Source organism: Hyperoodon ampullatus, assembly GCF_949752795.1.
Source record: "Hyperoodon ampullatus genome assembly, chromosome: 14".
In the NCBI taxonomy this organism is placed as follows: Eukaryota; Metazoa; Chordata; class Mammalia; order Artiodactyla; family Ziphiidae; genus Hyperoodon; species Hyperoodon ampullatus.
This window is the reverse complement of record NC_136927.1, coordinates 43,578,205-43,598,408: the sequence shown is the minus strand read 5'-3', so window position 1 is coordinate 43,598,408 and position 20,204 is coordinate 43,578,205. Positions and strand designations below refer to the sequence as shown.

The 20,204-nt window shown below is 56.1% G+C and overlaps 3 protein-coding genes across 6 annotated transcripts in view; 1 reads left to right on the top strand and 2 right to left on the bottom strand.

Moving 5' to 3' along the window:
* Positions 1-934, bottom strand: part of HIRIP3 (HIRA interacting protein 3) — a gene marked incomplete at its 5' end in the record, with an annotated part of 1,980 nt that extends 1,046 nt beyond the window's left edge. Inside the window, 4 exons of the mRNA XM_079719043.1 lie at positions 10-194; positions 432-546; positions 672-792; positions 870-934. Of these exons, the coding sequence (XP_079575169.1) occupies positions 10-194; positions 432-546; positions 672-792; positions 870-934 (486 nt within the window). The remainder of the gene's footprint in view (positions 1-9; positions 195-431; positions 547-671; positions 793-869) is intronic.
* Positions 935-1,581: 647 nt separating this feature from the next.
* On the top strand, positions 1,582-10,222 carry INO80E (INO80 complex subunit E). 4 transcript variants are annotated; one of them, XM_079718377.1, is made up of 8 exons: positions 1,582-1,738; positions 1,896-1,966; positions 2,180-2,232; positions 5,053-5,131; positions 5,231-5,342; positions 5,721-5,837; positions 8,963-9,055; positions 9,635-9,724. In XM_079718377.1, exons 1-7 carry the CDS (start codon positions 1,658-1,660, stop codon positions 9,032-9,034), a joined length of 585 nt encoding a protein of 194 aa, XP_079574503.1. In that variant the 5' UTR covers positions 1,582-1,657; the 3' UTR covers positions 9,035-9,055; positions 9,635-9,724. The 4 variants fall into 4 exon arrangements, with proteins under 4 accessions (XP_079574503.1, XP_079574501.1, XP_079574500.1 ...); XM_079718375.1 differs by lacking the exon at positions 8,963-9,055 and having other exon boundaries at positions 5,772-5,837; positions 9,635-10,222; XM_079718374.1 differs by lacking the exon at positions 8,963-9,055 and having other exon boundaries at positions 9,635-10,222.
* Positions 10,223-10,626: 404 nt separating this feature from the next.
* DOC2A (double C2 domain alpha) lies at positions 10,627-14,171 on the bottom strand (the record flags this gene model as incomplete). The annotated part of the gene is made up of 10 exons (XM_079720134.1): positions 10,627-10,772; positions 10,861-10,957; positions 11,047-11,128; positions 11,259-11,422; positions 11,497-11,556; positions 11,639-11,765; positions 12,933-13,042; positions 13,173-13,247; positions 13,468-13,547; positions 13,907-14,171. The coding sequence occupies 10 exons, from the start codon at positions 14,169-14,171 to the stop codon at positions 10,627-10,629; spliced, it is 1,206 nt and encodes a 401-aa protein (XP_079576260.1).
* Positions 14,172-20,204: the final 6,033 nt, after the last annotated feature.

The window sequence follows — 20,204 nt, the reverse complement described above, 5'->3', positions numbered from 1 at the left end:
CCCCTTCACCTCCTTCTCTAATCCCATCTTTGCAGTCAGGTCCCTCTGCTGTTCTTCCTCATCACTGCTCTCCTCAATTGCTTTCTTTGAGGCTCGCTTTGGATTCTCATCCTCGGCTGGACTGACTTCTGCTGCCATCCCATTCTTTGCTGGGAGGCCGAAGCAGTCTGGACTGGAGGCTGCAGAGCTGGGCTCTGGAATGTGGAGAGAAGAGAAGGTTGGGACAGGTTCCTCCTGTCCCTTCTCCCTCCACTTGGGATTGGTTGCCTTGAATCCTGCTCTGATGAGGGAAGGGCAGTAGGAAACAGCTCTCAGTCCACCCTGTTCCTGGTTCCTGACTCGGGCCACGCACCCTCACCTAAGGCCTTGGAACGTAACACACGCACAATAAATACCTTTAGCATGAACCAACTATGCCACAAGGCACTAACCTGACTCCGAATTGAAACGGAACCTTTTTCTCGCTGGGTCACGGCAGGGGATGGGAGACCTCTTGGCCTTCTTGGCAACGTCGAGCCTCTTTTCCCTGCCACCGGCTTCATCCACCTGTGTGTGCATCAACAGAGCATCACGTGTACCAAGGTTGTGTTCTGCCCCACCGCTCTCAGGCCCCTCCTCCACGGCCACAACCCCCCCCCCCCCGCTGCGGTGGCCCAGGCTCGGGTCCACACCTGCATCTTCAGCAGCTCCTCCTCCACTAGCCGCTTCAGCGCCTGCTTCTCCTCGGGTTCCAGGTGGTCGCGGCCCGCGTGAGCCAAGAACCGCCGCCGCACGATGGAGTGCGTAAGCGTGCTGCGGAAACACGTGTCACGACGGAGTCCCCGTCCCGCCCCTGCCCTTTACAACCCCGCCTCCAACCTCCGGTGCACCTGAGGTCCGGGCGGCCTTGGAAGAAGCTACGGGTGAACTCCTGCATCTCATTCTCCCGAGCCATTTTGCTCCACCTGATATTGGCGGCTCCCGCCTTTTTTCTTCTCGGCCCCCGTCCACGCGTTTGACAGGAGCTTGCGCACGCGCAGTATCGTGGCGCCGTGAGGTGGAGGACCGTTGAGTATCCGTTACGGGCCGCTTGGACCCAGAACTTTGCGAGACAAAACTTGCCTTCCCCGAGCAGTTGGAGAGTCTCGCGGTTCCTTCCTTTTCTTAGAACGAATCTCTTTTGAAGGAGAATTCTCGTTAGAAACCGATTGGGAACCGGCTACACCTTTGGATGTAACAATCAACCCGCGACGCTGCCTCCGTTCGTGGTCACGGGCAGCAACTAGGCATCTGTGATTTTGAAAGACGGAAGGAAAAGGGCGTCCTCGCCAGGAGACTAGGAACCCCAGGAGGAATGTCTTCTCGTGGCTTCAAATCGCTAAGCACATTTCGAATCAGTAAGGGTGCCCTCCAGCGTCCGCCATCTTTGTGACATCATCGCGTCGCCGCGGCGCCATTTTTAGCGTATCCCCTGGAAGCAACGTTCCTTTCCCGGTATTCCCCAGGAGGGTAGCCGGTGTGGTTACGATCCCTGGGCGCGGGGCACGCCGGGAGTTGTAGTCCCAGCGGACACAGCCCTGCCGACTCGCCGGAAGTGGAGGTGGGAGAGGCCGGGCTGAGCCGGCTCGGGGTAGCCCGGCTCCCGGCCAGTGCTGGGGCGCTTCTCCCGGGGCGGGTCATGAACGGGCCGGCGGACGGCGAAGTGGACTACAAGAAGAAATACCGGAACCTGAAGCGGAAGCTCAAATTCCTCATCTACGTGAGTGCTGGGGTGGTAAGGCGGTGGGGGGTGAGGCCTGGTGCTCGTAGGACTTCAGTTTACCTTTGTGTGAAGAGAGTAGGGTGAGCTGTGGCCGGCGTGCGGGCTCCATTTACGGACGGCCGTTGGCTCAGCTCCCACCTTGCCCGTAATACAGGAACACGAGTGCTTCCAGGAGGAACTGAGGAAGGCGCAGAGGAAATTGCTGAAGGTGTCCCGGGACAAGAGGTGAGACACGTTGAGGGGAGGAGGGAGGCCAGTGGGTGATGTGGCTCCTATGGATCTGCATTCGGACCCCATCCTGGAATGGGCCACAAATGCATGATGCCTGCCTCGGAGCTGTTGTGAGGCTCCAACAGGCCAGCTGGAAGGGACGAGGGCCCAGGAGAACATTGCAGAGATGGGAATAAACACTCTGGTTCTCTCCGCCCCTTCCCTCAGTTTCCTCCTAGACCGACTTCTGCAGTACGAGAACGTGGATGAAGACTCTTCTGGTGAGCAAGGTCATGAAAAATTGGTGGAGGACATGCTCCTGGCACTCCAGCAAGCTTCCTGGGCCCTCCCTTTAGGCCTCGGAGGCCAATACAGCCTCCAGTGGTTCTTAAGCCTAGTCGCTTATCCTCCTCCTCACTATTCTTTCACTCAAGTATGAGTGAGTATCTGCTGTATTTCAGGCAATGAGCTTTGCACAGAGGATACAGTGGTAACCAAGATGGATAAAGCCTCTTGGAATTTGTATTCTCGTTGGGGGTAGTAAGTAAGCAAAGAAATAAACTAGAATTTTAGATTTGAGGAAGAAAATCAGGGTTACGTGGTAGTGATTGGAGTAGAACGGGGGTTGATAAACTTTCTCTGTAAAGGGCCAAGTAATAAGTATTTTAGGCTTTGCAGAACGTACAATTTCTGTTGCTCCTATACAGCTCTGCCTTTGTAGTGCAGAAACAGCAATAGGTGAGGTGTAAATAAGTGAGCATGGCTGTGTTTCAATAAAACTTTATTTATGAACACTGAAATTTGAATTTCATAAAACTTTCACGTCATGAAATATTTTTCTTTGGAGTTTCTTTTCCCCCAACCATTTAAAAAATGTAAAAGCCGTTCTTAGTTTACAGACCATACAAAAGCAGATGGCAGGCAACATCTTAATAAAGAATTCAAGAAAGGCTTTTTTTAGGAAGTAATGTTGGAGCTGGGACCTAGATAAGAAGAAGATGTGAAGATGAGTGAGAGATTTCCCACAGAGGGAGTCACAGATGCAGATTCCCTGAGGTAAAAACGTACCAGGTTTTTTGAGGAGAAGGGCTGAAGCACATAAAGCACTGTTCTCAGACTTTTTTTGAGCACGGTTTATAACCAATAATATATTTTATATCGTGACCAACCCCCACGTACTTACTTGCTTATAAAACAAAATTTAGTGAAATAATGTTAAGAGCCCTATGTGCAGTTTGTTCTGATACTTTTTAGACTGCTTTTTTTTTTTTTTCCATTTAATGCTGGTTGTAAATCAGTAAGTTGAATTTGTGACCCACTATTGGGTTGATACCCACAATTTGAAAAAGTCCTAAGGTGGGCCTTTGTGGCCCAGTTTTTCTCATAAGCCATGTCACATGCAATCACCTCTCTCCATAGTGTCTAGAGCAAGGGTCAGCAAATAGCCAGCCAGATTGCTTGTTTTTGTTTTATTTATTTGTTTGTTTGTTTGTTTGTTTATGGCTGCGTTGGGTCTTCGTTGCTGCGCGCTGGCTTTCTCTAGTTGCAGCGAGTGGGGGCTACTCTTTGTAGCGGTGCGCGGGCTTCTCATTGCGGTGGCTTCTCTTGTTGCGTGCGGAGCACGGGCTCTAGGCGCGCGGGCTTCAGTAGTTGCAGCTCACGGGCTTAGATGCTGCATGGCATGTGGATCTTCCCGGACCAGGGATCGAACCCATGCCCGCTGCATTGGCCAGCAGATTCTTAACCACTGCCCCACCAGAAAAGTCCCCAGATTGCTTGTTTTTGTAAATAATGTTTTATTAGAACATGCAACACCTATTCATTTACATATTATAGGAAGACAGTAGATGAGGTCAAAGAAGTAGGTAGGAGCCAACTCATGTAGGTCATGGCAAAACATTTGGCTTTCACTCTAACTTCTCATTGCCTTCGTGTTCCTTCCTGGAGGTCTTTCAGTTAACTTCCTTTTGGAGGGGGACTTCAGGATAGGAGGCGTGAGGGAACCCAGCCTGTTTATGATCAGAGTGGGATATAGCTGAGAAACAAGAGCCAGAGACATAAGCCACCACTTATCTCCTGGAGAAGCCCACAGTGTGGTCAGGGAGACACCCACATATGACACGTCCTAGCAGAGTGAGGAGAGCCGTGACCAGTGAGGGTAGAGCGTTCTGGAAGAGTCAGCCATCAACTGGGCCTGAGGGATTCTGGGAGACTTCTCAGAGAGGTGGCATTTAATCTGCTTCTTAAAGGATCTGAGCAGAGAAATCGGGAATAGCATATTTTACGTGCAAATGGTTATCTGTTAAGTGAATGATGGGCTTTCTAGATAGAGGCACAAATCTGGGGAATGAATTTTGGTTTTGAGAAAATAGGTTGGTGTGATGTGAAGAATACAGTTTGGTTGGGAGACCAGAAAGGTGGGTTGGGGCTATATTAAGAAGCATTTCAAATGCTTCCAGGCATTGGGAAGGATGTGATCAGTTTTGTGTTTTAGGTTGTTCTGCGGTTGGGGATGACAGTGGGTGGCAGGAGAGGTGAGATTGCTTAGCAGGCAATTTTGACATGGTGGTGACCTGACCTCATGACAGTTGGAATGGGGAGCAGTGGGTGAAGGTAGGAGAGACTTGAGGGGCAAATTACCAGGACCCTGCATATGTGGCGTGGGGCAGAGGTAAGCGCTGGACAGCTTAGAGACGAATAAGGAGAGAATAGCATAAAATGGTCAGGAGTCGGAGGCCTGGGCTCAAGTCCCAGTCCAACACCTTCCTTTCTGAGCCTCCGTGACTGCATCTGAAAAGCGGAGGTGACGTCTTCCCTTTCCTCCTTGGATAGTCCTGAAGACAAGGAGAGGCAGTGAATGTCAAGCACCTGTTCAGAGCCTGGCACATAGAAAATGCTTGACAGTATGTTTACCGTGGAGGAGTCCAGGCAGGAAGTAGGTCATAAAGGACATTTTAAGCAGCTGGGGAAGCTGTGGACCTCCCCAGAATAGCACCTGTGTGCCCTTCAGATTCCCCAGAACCCTTCCGTAGAGTTGAGATTACGCCCCTCTGGGGTAGACGGGACTCCCACCCACTACTTACCAGCCCTCCCCCTCACAGACTCAGATGCCACCGCATCTTCAGATAACAGCGAGACAGAGGGGACACCCAAGTTGTCGGACACGCCAGCCCCTAAGAGGTGAGAAGAAGCCATCATTCTTCCCTGGAGGGTGGGGGGGTTGGAGAGGGTACCTGGGCTGCCTCTTGCCTCTGACCCCCTCCCCTGTCCTTTCTCCAGGAAGAGAAGCCCTCCGCTGGGGGGTGCCCCCTCCCCCACCAGCCTCTCCCTGCCTCCTTCAACAGGGTTTCCCCTTCAGGCCTCTGGGGCCCCCTCCCCATACCTGAGCTCGGTGAGTTGGGGTCAAGGGTGGGAAATGGTCAGATGCCTGGGAATAAGGTGGGCATCATTTGGGCAGAGGGTCCAGGCCTCAGGGTGAAGCCAGCCCAGCACCAAGAACATCTGTCTGGGTGTGGCCAGCAAGTGTCCCTCGGAGGGGTGTGAGTCGGGGCTGCCTACTTCTCTCTGGTGTAGGAATGGGGGACAGACGTGACTGAGGAGAGGAGACCCCAGGACACAGTCCTGCTGCTGTCCCCTCCCGTCTGTTCTCAGGAGCCACACTCATCACCATCTCTTGTTTTTCCATTCTTCCTCCTGTTTGCATTTCTTCCTTCTGCCCCCACCCCATCCACTCCATTTCCCATCTCCATCCCCTCACTCCTGCCTGCAGCTGGCTTCCCCCACCTACCCCCCATTCCCTTCTGACTACCTGGCCCTGCAGCTGCCCGAGCCCAGCCCCCTGAGGCCCAAGCGGGAGAAACGGCCCCGCCTGCCCCGGAAACTCAAGGTACCCTGTTTGGGGGACGTTAGGGAGGGGCCAGAACGGCAGGACAGCCACCTGAGGGAGGCTCAGGACGGCTGGGGGCCTGTCCGAGAACTTTGAAGGGCTGATTTGGGGCTGCTGCTGATGGGGACCCAGCCCAGGGTTAGGCACTGAGGGGCGGGTCCCAGAAGTCCTGGCTCACAGGCTCCCTGTGAGACCAGTCAGGGCAGGCCCAGGCTGGGGGAGCTCAGAGTGAAGGTGGCTGGGGGCCAGGCTCATTTTCACAAGTGTTCTGTATTGCCAGGCAGCCCCCAAGGAGGGGCAGAGTTGTGGGATCTAGAATCAAGTCAAGGTGGCACCACTTAAAAACCATGTGACCATGACCCTCTAGGTCTCAGATTGTGTGTCTGTAAAGTGAGTGATCAAACCATGTGTAATCAGCAAGTGTTGTGGAGCATCTGCTGTGTACTAGGCACCGTGCTAGGTGCTGCAGATACAATAGCGAACAAAACAGAAATCCCTGCTTTCATGGAGCCCACGTTCTTGAAGGTAGGCAGGAAACAAGCAAGATAAAAAGGTGACAGTGTAGAAAGATAGATTCAGGTAAAGAGCGTGGAAAACACCAGAGTACATGGGGCTGATATTTACAGTGGGGTGGTCAGAGACTTAAAGGAAATGAGCAAAGCCCTCTGGCTCTCTGCAAAGTGTTTCATTCAGGAAGAACCAGCGCAGGGGCCCTGGGGGTGGGTACGTGTTCGGCTTCTTCAAGGACTAGGAAGGAGGCCAGTGTGGTCGGAGGAGAGGGAGAGGGAGAGTGACCAGAGAGCAGGTCAGAACAGCACCTGAGGGGCAAGGCTGTGGAGGGCCTCGGAGGTGTTGGGAAGTTTTTGGCTGGTACTGTGAGTGAAACGGGAGCCACTGGAGAAGGTGGGGCAGAGGGGTGTCTGATCTGATTGACATGTTAAGCAAATTGCTTGACACTGCAGTGAATAGGCTGGTGGGTGGGGGGTCAGGATGGAAGTGGGGAGACCAGTGAGGAGGCTCCTGCAGTCAACCAGGCAGCAAGGGGGAAGGGTGAAAAGTGGGTGATGGGTCTCTTTCAAAGAATGAGCCCCAGGAAGAGCCGTGTGGGCTGTGAGACAGAGGGGCGTTGAGGGTGACTCCAGGGGTTTTGGCCTGAGCAGCCAAAGAAGTGGCCCTTTTCTGAGTCGGGGAGGACTGTGGGAGGAACAGGTTTGGGAAGGAAGGTGAGTTTGGCTTTGGATGTCTTGAGATGCTCTCTGGAAATGTCAACGAGACAACTGGGTAACGTGAGCCTGGGCCGCACGGGGGGCGTATTTGGAAGTCACGGGCAGGGAGGTGGATGGCAAGGAGAAGAGGTCTCTGCACCCTGAGCCCCGGGAGAGATGAGGACACGGAAGGCACAGTGCCCTCCCAGCTCTGAGTCAAAGTGAAATAAGGACCGGGCTGGCAGCTCTCAAGTTGGGTGAACTGTAGACTCGAGACTCTGGAGCCAGAAGTGGAATGGGAGCCCTGCTTGTGGTGATTAGGAGTGTGGGTTCTGGAGTTTTAACCCCAGCTCTGCCACTTCCTCCCGCATGACCTTGGCCCTTGAGCCTGGAAGATGAGTAGATAATGGGTGACGATACTGCTCAGCTCCTGCTTCACGCTACTTGGCAGGGGTTCTGCTTCCTGGGCCGGGCGGACTGGTGGAGAAGGCACGGGCCAGAGAAACCTGGAGCAGAGCGTAGAGGTGTGGCGTGGTGTGCGCTTGGCAGTTCAGGGCTCTGAAGTGCTGGCTCGAGACGCAGAGGCGTGTCAGGGAGCTAGTTCGGGGCAGGTAGGGGGAAAGGGCCCAAACCAATGGCGGTGCATGGGGGAGGGGATAAATCAGGGACGGCCTCAAAGAACAGGTGACATTTGAGCCCAGGGTGAGATTTGGATATTCAGTCTGAGGCAGTTGTGGAAGGAAGGCGGGACGGGGCAAAAGTGGTGTTTGGGCTGGAGCTGGAGGGGTGAGAGCGAACAGCGTAGGAAAGATAGGGTGGGTCAGGTCATAGAAGGCTGGGTGTCCTGTGAGGAGAGTGGGGGGTCCCTGAAGTTTCTGGGTGTGGTGGTGTGAGGAGAGGGGAGGGGACGCTGTGAAGACTGAAGCAGGTCAGTCAAGAGCCTGGGCCTCACCCATTTTAGCTGAGTTTCCTCCACGCACTCGCCACGCGACTTGGGCGCATCATTTAACTCTCGGAGCCTCCACTTGCTTCTCTGTTCTGTGGGGTCGTTGTGAGGATAAAATGAGTTAAGAGAGAGAAAACACTTAGCCCAGTGTCTTGTCCCTAGTACGCCACAGATAAGCATTCGCTACCGTGGGTCACGCTGAGGAGGCCATGAAGTCAGTCCAAGCAGGGGTAGGACATGGGGCCTCGGGTAGGTAATCAAGAGGTGGTGGCCAGAGGAGAGGGACAGTCATGCCGCCAGCCTTTTCAGTCGTGCGTGTGCATCTGCTCCCGTGTGTGCACATGAGTGCCTGATACTGGGTGCAAGGGCGCTGTTCAGAGCTGGGCTTCCTGTCTGTCTACAAACCCACTCTGGCCCTCCATGCCACCCTAGGAACAGCGGCGTTGAGGGGCCCGCCTTGAGAAGCAGAGAGTAGGCCACAGGGGCCCGAATGTGTTAAGGCAATCAGAAGGGCCACTGTGAAGACCACTGCCATCTCCCCACCCCAGGGCCAGACTGGACACTGCCTGGTGGGGACCTGGCAGGCCTGTGCTTTCAAACCTCCATTTCCAAGCCTCCGTTTCCTCCTCTGGCTGATGACCTCTCCTCCCTTCCAGGGTGGTCGGAATGGTGAGAGATCATTAATGGAAGTCACCTGGCACATAGTAGGTGCTCAGTTTGTGCCCACAGGCAAAGCAGGAGGCCCACAGAGCTCTGGGAAGGATTCAGAAGGACCTGGCAGGGGTGGGGCTGGAGGGCTGGGCAGGACAGAGGCCACTTCCCAGCCTCAGAGCACAAAGCAGGACCTTTGACAAATAGAAAAGGACAGTCCAGGTGGAAGGACTGGCGTATTCTCAGGCAGTGCCTGTCCTGAGTGCAACGAGGAGCCGGAGGCCCTCGAGTAGAGGAGTGACACACTCAGGTTTGTGTTTTAGAGAGCTTACTCTGACTGCAGTGCGGAGGAGGAGCTGGATCTTGGAGAGGCTGAAGGCAGGGAGTCCAGTTAGGAAGCTGGTCCCGTAGCCCAGGTGAGCTGAGAGGAGGGCCTGGCCTAGGCCGGTGGCTGTGGGGATCCCAAAGAGGGGCCCCTCCCAGATACAAGAGGTAGAAGCCTCACACGGCAGGGGGTGAAGACCTTTGACACCTTCCACTGAACCAGTGAGCCTCTCAGGAGGAGGAGGGAGAGGAGGCCAGTGTGGCAGGTGGTATTGGAGGTGCCTGGAGGCGGACAGGCAGGCACTCCAGGCTGGCTCTGGCTCTGGCTCTGGCTGCTATCCCAGGGGCAGCCACAGTGCCTTACTGGCAAGGGCAGGGCCCAGCCTTTCCCTCCTGGTTTCCTGTGAGACTCCCTCCACCGCCACCCTCATCAGCACTTCCATCACCACCCCTCACCCCCACACCCTTGCTGGCGTGAGACTCTGCAGGGCTGAGGGGGGGCAGGCTCCCTGATTCCAGCCGTGGCTGGTCTGGCCGTGTCCACTGCCCCTTGAATGAGCCTTTGCCCCCTTCCCCATCCCCTGGAACTGTCTTACGGGGCAGTGCCAGCCTCCTGGAGGTCCCAGTGCCTCCCTGATAGGCCCTCCCTGTGTTTCTCCCCACTGCTGCAGATGGCGGTAGGACCCCCCGACTGCCCCGTGGGAGGGCCGCTGACCTTCCCAGGCCGGGGTTCTGGGGCCGGCGTGGGGGCAGCCCTGGCCCCACTGCCCCCACCCAAGATGCCTCCCCCTACAATCCTGAGCGCCGTCCCTCGGCAGATGTTCAGCGACGCGGGCAGCGGGGACGACGCCCTGGACGGGGATGATGACCTGGTGATCGACATCCCGGAGTGAACCCCTCTGCCCGACCCCCTGCCCAGCGCCCTCTGTGTCAGCACACGTGAGCCCCCAGCTTCCGCAGAGACGTTTATTGACGCCCGGTTGCCATGCTGTGGCCACTGACACAATCAGAAAAGGCGTAAACATGCATGAATGTCCCCCGGAAGGTGGGCCCTCTCCAGGGAGGGCAGGGGCCCTGCCTTCACATCCCAGCCCAATCCAGGGGACAGTTATTTAAATGAGTGGCCAGGAGCATCTGCCACCTCTCAGAGAGGCAGAGACCCTGCGGTGGCCCCCCACTTAAAAGGGCAGCTGTACAGGGCTCGGTGGTGGTGTTTTTTAATGAAGATTCTGCATTAAAGGAGTGGTTCTTTTTTTGTGTATCATTTTCATTTTTGGAAACTTCCTCCTCCAAACCCCCCCTAATCCGACCTCCTCCCTGGAGGGGAGGGGGCCGGGCAGCCTGGAGAGGCAGGAGAGAGGAACAGCAGCCGGGTCCTTGGGGCAGGGGCACTGTGGGATCCCCGCTGCAGGTGCGCTCTGGATGGGTGGTTTGCATATTTGTCTGCTGTAGCGAGTCAGGCAGGAGGAAGTTTGCATATGTGAATATAGATCTCCACAGTCCCTCACAAGAAGACAGACCCACAGTCACGGAGACGCTCACGAAACAAGACAAGTAGTGCGGGGTGGGGCCTCCACCCCGTGTAAACGTGCAACACACTCGTGCGAAGGCTGCCTACTGGGCCCAGCCCTAAGGGCCCTGTGCTGGGCAGCCACTGTCCTACTCAGGCTGAGGGCAGGGCTCCGGCTGCTGGGGGCAACTGGCTGGTCAAGGTGTGCCAGCGCTCCAGGGCTGCGTCCGGCTGCTGCAGACAGTCGCTCCAGTGCTTCCGGGCCTCTCTCCGGGCGCCTGGCCCCAGGGCCACGCCACCTGGGAGCAGTAGAGGCAGGCAAGATCAGGGCCGGGCTCACTGCCGGGCTGCCCTCCATCAGCACCACCCAGCAGGCTCCTCCCTCACCGATGAAGTCGTTGGATTTGCCAATGTCATAGTCCCAGACTGTGACTTCCAGAGTCTTGCTGGCCAGAGTGGAGAGCTCCATCTCGTAGAAGAACTCCTGGGACAGGGCAAGCGACACCTTCCATGAGGCGCAGCCCCCACTCCCAGCCCCAGCCCCGCTCGATTTCTGGCCTCTGCCCCATTTACCTCATTAAATTCCGGGTTTAGAGTCTTCTTCTTCACACATGTTTTGTGCTTGGATTTCTTATCCACATCCGGCCTCAGGTATCTGCCGAGGGGGAGGGGGGACAGGTGGGGGAGCAGATCAGTCAGGGACAGGCCAGGCCCAGAAGAGGATGGGGCTGGTGGCAAGTCCCTGGGGAGGGGAGGGTGGGCCTCGGGGCAGGGCGAGAGCTCACGTCTTGACGTAGGGGTCCGAGTAGCCGTTGACGTCCATGGCAGCCAGGTGGGCACAGCGCACGATGCCCACCAGCAGCCCGCGGCGCCGAGAACTATAGCTGAGGCTCAGCAGGATGCGCCCGCGCTCTTCCAGCAGCCCAGGCCCCTGCTCCACCTGCTCCAGCTGCCGGCAGACGCGGGCGTCAGCTGGCACCCTCACCACCTCCCGCCCAGATGCAGTCCCTGTGGGTGGCTCACCTCCTTCAGGTAACAGGAGATGCCCCTCAGCGCCACAGACATGGAAGAGGGTGAAGCCAGCTGAGGGGGGCAAAGAGAAAGTTCTGGAAACCTGATCTCCCCAGGGCCCCCTTCCCGTGGTACCCCGCAGCCCCGCACAGACCGGGACCTGGCGCTCAAGGCAGATGTTAAAATGCTTCTTCTGTGAAGGCTTGAGGCGGCGGAGGGGTACACGGATCTCCCCGATGAACTCGTTGTGGCTCAGCTTGTCTTCGTCACAGACGGAGATCCTGGTAGGGAACTGCACGGTCAAGGCCCCCTGGGGTACCTGAGCCCCACTCCAGTTTGGGAGAAAGGTCCTCCGACTGATCTCTGAACACTCGAGGCTGGTCCCAGCTCTACCCTAAATACTCTACACCTCACTTGTAAAATGGGCTGCCTCAGGGCTGTGTGGGGAGCACCAGGCCCGGAGCTGGGGGAGGATGCTTTGATTTGCCCTGTTCCTCTGCACCTCCCTTGCCAGCTGCCCAGGCTGTCCCTGGCCCGTTAGGACCTGCTCAGCTCCTTGAGGAAGCCCTCACAAATCTTGGGAACACGAACACACACACACAGCCTCCATTCAGGGCCTGGGGACAGGATCCAACTGAACATGCACAGGGTGTGCACTGGTGGATGTGGGTCACGGGTCTAGGATGTAAGAGCTAGAAGGGCCTGAAGGAGCCTTGAGCAGTTGGACCAGGAGCGCATACCTCCCCCTAGAGCCCTTGTCCTTTCCTGTGTGGAGCAGGGAGCCAGCCTGGGAGAGACTCATGAACCCAGCAATTAAGAGATTATTGCTTTTACTTCCATCCGTCTAGGTCTGCAGCCCCTTTCCCTGCCTTCTGCTGTGACACTCTCGAGCAGTTGTGTCATGCAGAGGTGTTCAATTCCCAGCTCCGCCACCTAGCAACCGCATGACCTTGAGCAAGTCACTTAACCTCCCTAAGCCTCATTCCCATTTCTGTCCACTCCTTAGAGATGTTAGGGAGACACGGGCAGCAGAATGGGCAGACCTCTGCTGCATAGGTCTGACTTAAGTCAGGGGCTCTGAGAAGGGGTCTCAGTGAGCAGGGAAAGATTGCAGGAGGAGGCAGAGCCTCAAATGATGAGTGGGATTTAGGCCGGCAGAGAGAGGAAGCAGGAAAAGACACGACAGGCAAAGGTCAGGAGACAGGAATCCGACCAGTCGCAAGAGGGCGGTCCTCTGTTGGAGGAGCAGTAGGAGCTATTGGGAGGGCAGGAACCCAGGGGAACGTTCTGGCCTGCTCCCGAAGGGGACAGGGAGCCACTGATGGTTCTAGAGCATCCGAGGGCTTAATGGGAGGTGGGTCGACCAACCAAAGAAGGTTCCAATGACAGCTGTCCCCAAGGAGGTGCTGAGCTGGACTCGTTGGTAACCGGGAGGACGGACCCCTCACCTGAGCACCTTGTGGGTGATGTCATCATCTGTGATTCCGCTGTACGTCAGGTCCTCATTCCACACGGGATTCAGCGTGTTCCTCTGAGTCTTAGTTTTTAGCTTATTGGCCTTAGGTGTGGGGACGAAGTGTTCACAGTACATGTCCCCCAGACCCACAGAGGCTGGAGGCAGACGAAGGTTGGGGGCAGACCCACAAGCTGGGTCAGGCTGGGGGGCGAGGGTAGGGGGAGGCCGTTACCTTGCAGGCTCCAGGCAGCAGGTGCAGCTTGACGTAGGGGTCGGCCAGGCCGTTGAAATCCATGGGCTTGAGGCCCTAGGGATGAGGGGAGGGAAGAGAGCTGTGAGTTCGCAGCCTGCCCACCCTCCCTCCCTCTCTCTCTGCAGTGTGGACCCTTGGGGGCTGGAGAGCCAAGATGGGTGCTGGGAGAGGAGCAGGAGTCAGGCCTGGGGAAGGGAAGGGAGGATGGAAACGCACCTCTCTCAGGGTAGGAGGCAAACAGGGCCAGGGCTCTCGGGGGGCAGGGAGTACCCACCTTGGCCCTGAGGATACTACAGTGCAGAGTGCAGGAAGCCTGGTCGTAGAGAAGGTCAAACTCCAGCGTGCCCAGGGCGGCTGGAGAAGAGGGAAGAGGTAACCTGAGTCCGTGTGTAAAGACAGGTGTGTGTGAGAGACAGGTGGGCAGGCCTGCTACGTGTGCCAGCTGTGAAGGTTTGTGCATGTCTGTGCCTGTCAGCCTGCTTGTGTGTGTACGTCTGGGTCCCTGGCTAGGCTGCAACTGGTGCTCTGTGGGTGGTTGAGTGCCTCAGCAGAAATATTGAATATTGAGTCTAGCTGAACCTGTAATCTCCACTCTGACTGCAGCTGTGGTGGCGGTGCCCGCCGCCTCCCCACCCCCAGCAGGGCCCCATCCCCTTCCCACAAGCCTGGAGGCCCCCATTAGCACCCTGAGCCCTTCAAGGCCGCAGACTCACTGGTATCATCCGAGTCATAGCTGTCCACCTCAGCTCCATCCTCGGGCGTGGTGGCCCCAAGGAGGGCTGTAGGGGGTGCCAGGGCCAGGGGGCCCAGATGAGCAGGGCCCTCTCCGAAGCCCCCGCCACCCCCTTCAGGTCCTGGTCCCCGGCGGGGGAAGTAGTCAGAGATCTGGCGGATGGGCCGGATGGGCCCCGGGCACACGTTGATGGCCATGTGCTCTTGGATGTTGATGGTCATGCGGTCGCCCCTGCGGCCCCTCATGCAGCACCCCTGGCTGCGGGAGGGAGGTTCGAGTGAGCTTGAGCCCGGGGCTGACTTCTCAAACCTACCCGTCTGCTGGCTGAGGGCCAGGTGGCACCCGCCGGGGTCTGTGGGCCCTCACTGGCTTCCCTTCCTAGGTGCTGAGGGAGAGGGCAGCCTGTGCCCGCTGACGGGCAGACAGAAGGCCTGGGCCCTCCAGACCCCAAGCTGTGCTCCACGGGGCTGGGCTGCCAGCCCACTCCCCCCAGATAGGTCCTGGCTCCACCTCAGCCTTGCCCACCTTCCTCTGGATTGTCCCTCTGTCCTCTTCCCAGTGCCAGCCCCTCATTCTGGGCTTCTGTCTGCCCTGGGCCCTGCCTACCCCTGAAGCTGCCCCCTAGGCCTCCTCCTCTGTCTCTCTGAGGCTTTGACTATCCTTCTGCACCAGGCGCTTGTCTGGTCTGGGGGTCACCCACCTCTTAGGTTTTCACTTCCCACTGTCCCTTCGTTCAGCCCCAGGATCTGCCCGCCTGCCTGGGCCCCCCATCCGCTGCCACCCAAGGTGAGGACCCCTGCCTCAGATGCCTCCTCCTGAAACTGGCTCTCCAGAGGAGCAAGAAATTACAGCCTTCGGAGAGCTAAACACCCCCAGGGGCACACACAGGCTAACACACACTCACCCTCACCCTCTCGCCCCCGGCAGCCCAGCCCCCTGCACCTGTCTCTGCGCCTCCAACAGGTGCCCAAGCACTGGGGGGCCAGCGGGTGCGAGCTGGGCGGTGGCAGCCGGCGATTCCCAGGGCGGCCGGCGAGAAGAGCGCCGAGTCCGGCAGTCTGAGCCGAGAGGGAGGGAGAGCAGGAGAAAGTGCGGGGAGGAGGGGGTGGGGGTGAGCGAGGTGGAGGCGAGGATGCAGCCGGCGCAGGCGGCGCGGGGCGGGGAGGGGCGGACGGAGGCTGGGGAGGGGGCGGGACTCTCCCGCCGGCGCCCGCCCGGGCACACTTAGGAGCGCACACGGGTGCACACACATTCACGGGCAGCCTGGCACACGCATCTTGCACGGGCACTCCCGCGCACACGCCTGTGCCCACGTGCACACACCACAGTCATGCACAAACCCAGACACGCGCTGGCACACTCACCCTGGAGAACTTCGCATACACACGCTCGCAGACACACGGGTTCCCTGCGCCGCCAGGAACCCACAGTGAGAACTGCCCGGTGTTCCCCAACTCCTCCCCGCGCCGCCCCCGCGCCGAGCCGGCGGAGCCTCCCTCCGCCCCTCTCTCCTAGCTTCTCTCCCGGGTCTCCAGTGCAGACCACCGGCCTAGTTGCCGTGGCGACGCCGGCTCCTCCTCCCTCCCCGCCCCCTACCTCGCGCGTCCTTATGCCCCTCCCCCGCAGAGAGCGTTTGGAGGAGGGGGCAGGGTGTCTGGCCCTCCCCTACCAAATATCCGTAGGGGCGGGGCCTGTGGGGGCGGGGCTTAGAGATCCGCAGTGACCCAGGAACGGGCTGGGGAAGGGGGTCTGATCCGCCTGCGGTCCCTGGTTTGAAATCTCGGGGTCTCGGACCCTGGCTGGGAAACCTGAGAGTCTGAGGCCTGAGGCTGTGGCTTCCCCCCACGCCTCCTTCCTTTAGTTGTTCAGGCTTCTCTCCTGTGACCCAACCCAGCCCCCGAGGGTCCAAGTCCCCTTCTCAGGGATGGCATCTCCTTTGGGAATCCGCCTTCCCTCACCCTCCCATCTCCAGTTGTCCCTCAGGTGGAGCGGAGCGTGGGGTTTCGCTCTGAATGCCTCAGAGCCCTGCAGGCCTTCCTCCCCTCTCTGCTGTCTCTCACCTGAGCCCTGCCACCTGCCTGTCGGTCTAACTCCAGCCTTTGATCTTGGCTCTCCTTTGTCCAAAACTTGCCAGCCCCCAATGACAAAGTCCTCACAGTGACCTTCAAGGCCCTTCAGCCCAAGACCCTGACTTCTCTAATCTCATCCCCCGTGCTCATCTTGCTGGCTCTCAGGACCATTACTTGCGGTTCCCAGAACACACCTGGATCTCTCACACCTGTGCACCTTTGCTCATACAAGTTCCTCAGCCTGGAAGACCTTTCCTTTCTTCAGGGGTCATCCTGGACCCCCTCTTCCTAAGAGACTTATTGGAACATCTCCCCACCCCCAGCCCAGCCCCCAGCTTCCAGTGCTGTCTCAGCCTCAGCTCTGGTAGTGCTGGTTTGTCATGTCTGTTTCCATTTCTGTCTCTCCCACTACTGGGGAGCAGAGGCTGCTGCATGCTAGGCCTGGCACTAGTTTGGCATCACTAAATATTGTGATTTTAGGTTGCATAGCAATGTGAATATACTTAACATTGCTGAACTTTGTGCCTGAAAACGGCTAAGATAGAACTATTCATTCATATGTGGATTTTTACGCCAATTTTTTTAAAGTAAGAGAAATGTAAAACCAAACTATGCTGAGATACCACTTGTCACCCATCAAATGGTGAAATTCAAAGCAAATGTTAACCACAGTGTTGGTGAGGCTGTGAGTAAATGGGCACCACCTCGGTAGCTGAAACGGAGCAGGACCCTATGGTCTTAGCCCCTCCGTGTCCTCAGCCTGCCTTTTGTCTGTGGGAAAACTTTAGCCAAACAATAAGTTTAGGGCTTCCCTGGTGGCGCAGTGGTTAAGAATCCACCTGCCAATGCAGGGGACACGGGTTCGAGCCCTGGTCCGGGAAGATCCCACGTGCCGCGGAGTAACTAAGCCCGTGGGCCACAACTACTGAGCCTGCGCTCTAGAGCCCGCGAGCCACAATTACTGAGCCTGCGTGCCGCAACTACTGAAGCCCTTGCGCCTAGAGCCCGTGCTCCTCAATGAGAAGCCACCGCAATGAGAAGCCCGTGCTCCGCAACAAAGAGTAGCCCCCGCTCGCCACAACTAGGGAAAAGCCCACGGTGCAGCAACAAAGACCCAATACAGCCAAAAATAAATTTAAAAATAAATAAACAAAGAATACCTTTAATCAGAGAAGTGAGAAGATGCAGAAACAAAGGAAAACAGTCCAGCAAGACTAAATAATAATAGTTTAGTCATTAAGCATAGTTAAGGACCCTTAGTTCCTTCTCAAGGGCTATAGACAATATTCTGAGCCATCTCCAGTGAGCTGTCTTATAGATACTGAAACCCGCACCAGGTGGAAGAAGTTAACTACATGATGACCAGACTGTAGCCATGACATAAGCTCCCACAATTCCAAGAACTGGCCTCCAAGAAATGGGAACAATCAACCCTGGAACTAAAGGCTAACTGTACTTAAAACAATCAAGATGACACTGATCAGACCACCGCAGGACAAATTTCAACATGACTGTCAGAGCTGACTGTGCTGTTCCTGCATGTAGCCCCCTCCCTCCGTCTATAAAAGCTCTTGCCCACTGATTTGCAGTGGGGGGGAGTCGCCCTTTGGATAGGAGTCCACCCTCCCCACAGGTTGCCAGCATCCAAAATAAAGCAAACCTTCCTTTGCACCAACCTTGCTCCTTTATTGGCTCTTGCACAGCAAGCAGCCGGACCCCACTTTCAGTTACATAGCCACTGTCAGACTCTTTGATCCAAAAAATCCACTTCTAGGATTTGGCCCATGAGCAAAATAATGGAAGTTCAAGGCTATTAACTGCAGCATGTGTTCAATGGCAAAAGACTGGAAACAACCTAAATGTCCACGACTGGTTCAATCAGTTATGAGAATTTCATACAGTGAAATAACATGCAGCCATGACAAAGAAAGAGGCCCTTTATGTACTTGTACAGAATCATCTTCACAATCTCATGGTAACTGAAAAAACTAAGATAAGGAGGAGCATGAATGGAATGCTGCCATAAAAAAAAAAAAGAGCGCTTATATATGTTTATTTGTGCATAAATTATTCCTGGAAGGCTGCACAAGAAAGTGGTAACTATGGTGACCTCTGAGGAGGCTGCTGTGAGGCAGGGGAGGACAGGAAGAGGATTTATTTTGTACCATGTGCATATGTTACCTACTCAAAAGAATACACTAAAATAATATCTTTTTTTAGATAAAGGCAACAATTAGGTTTCCTCTGAGGTTCTCCAGTATAAGAAAGGAGGAGGCAAGACTAAGGGAGACACCGTCCAGGAGCAGGTGGGTTTGGGGAGAGGCAGACCTGGGCCTGCAGTAAAAGGAGGGGCGAGCTGGGCAAGAAGCCCAGCCCTGCTTCCTGCACTGCTTTCTTCTCCTGGGGTTTAGCTCAGGCCCAGCAGCTCACCTCCAGAAAGCCTTGTTGCAGGAAGGCAAGGATGAGGCTGGAGTTCCAGCCAGTTGCAGGGGAAAATACAGACAGTTTTGAGCCCTGGTTTGTCCAGAGGTGGAAAGGCTTTTCATCCATCCATTAAGCCAATAAGTATTTATTGAATACTTATTCTATACTGTGCTACGGCTGTGACCAAGGTCAATGATCTCTGGCTTCACAGGCTTGTAGGGGAGACAGACAAATACAGACAACTCCAGTGCAATCAGACTGATGCAGTGACAGGGGATGGTCAGAAAACTCAGGTTCACTTCCCAGGGGAAGTGTCATCTCAGCTGAGACCTGGAAGATGAGGAGGAATTACTGGGTCAAGTTGGGGCAAGAGCGTCCTAGGCAGAGGTGTGTGCAAAGGCTGGGGTGTGCTGAGGAAGGGAAACTCGGGAAAACCCGAGGTGGGTAGGTAGACAAGAGTCTCGCAGATCAGGGTAAGAAGTTCAAAATAACACAGGAGCCAAGGGAAGCCACTGGAGGGTTTTAAGTAGTGGATCCACGTGTTCTGGTTTGTTCTCGCTGGGGGAAGAGGGAATAGAGATCAAGCAGTCCGTAGGTCGTTGCAATAAGCCAGAGGAGACATAGGGTTGGCTTGAATGACAGGGGGTCGGGGCGGCACTGGAGGGGAAGGGAAGTGGATGGATTTGAGATTTAGGTTGGAGATGAGCCAACAGGTCTTTTTTTTTTTTTTTTGACTGCACGTGGCATGTGGGATCTTAGTTCCCTGACCAGGGATCGAACCCGCGCCCCCTGCAGTGGAGGCATGGAGTGTTAACCACTGGACCTCCAGGGAAGTCCCAGCCAACAGGTCTTGATTATGGGTTTGTCAGGAGAGAAATAGGGAGGGGTTTGAGACGATTCCTAGGTTTTTGTGTTGAGCAGAGCATCTAGAGGAATAGTGAGCCCATTTGCTGCGAGGGAAAGAGGGCGCAGGTTTGATATAGGAGAATCAAGAGCTCCATTTGGGATCTATTGAGTTTGAGATGTTTTTGGACATACAGAGCCATGAAGCAGGAAGTTGGGTAGGGGAGTCTGGAGGAGAGGAGAGGGCTGGGCTGGAAATATGCATTTGTGAGTCACCAGCATATAGATGGTATTTAAAGCCATGAGACTGGATGAGATCACCTAGGGAGAGAGGGTATAGATAGAAAAGAGAAGGTCCAAGCCTGAGCAGCTCAGAGGAGGAGGAGTCGAGAAAACTGGTGAGTGTGGCCCCCATGCCTGGAGGCAGGGCTGCTGAGAGGCAGAACAAACCATTAGATGACAGAAGTAAAAAGACAGAAGTAATCGTTAGATGTGGCAAGTTATGGGGTCATTGGCAGACCTGGCCAAAGTGGCTTCAGTGGAGTGGGAGGAACAAAGCCAGGTCTGAAGGGTTTGAAGAATACACTAAAGGTGAGGGAGCGATGACAGCAAGTGTAGACAGCCCCTTAGGGATTGTCTGTCTATACGCTTTTTTTTTTTTTTGCGGTATGCGGGCCTCTCACTGTTGTGACCTCTCCCGCTGCAGAGCACAGGCTCCGGACGCTCAGGCTCAGTGGCCATGGCTCACGGGCCCAGCCGCTCCACGGATCCTCCCAGACTGGGGCATGAACCCGTGTCCCCTGCATTGGCAGGCGGACTCTCAACCACTGTACCACCAGGGAAGCCCTGTCTATACTCTTAACGATGTGCATCCCTGAGTTCTCTCCCCTGTGGTCCCCGCGGGCAGAGACCATGCCCTGGTGATTTCTATCTAAGCCATAA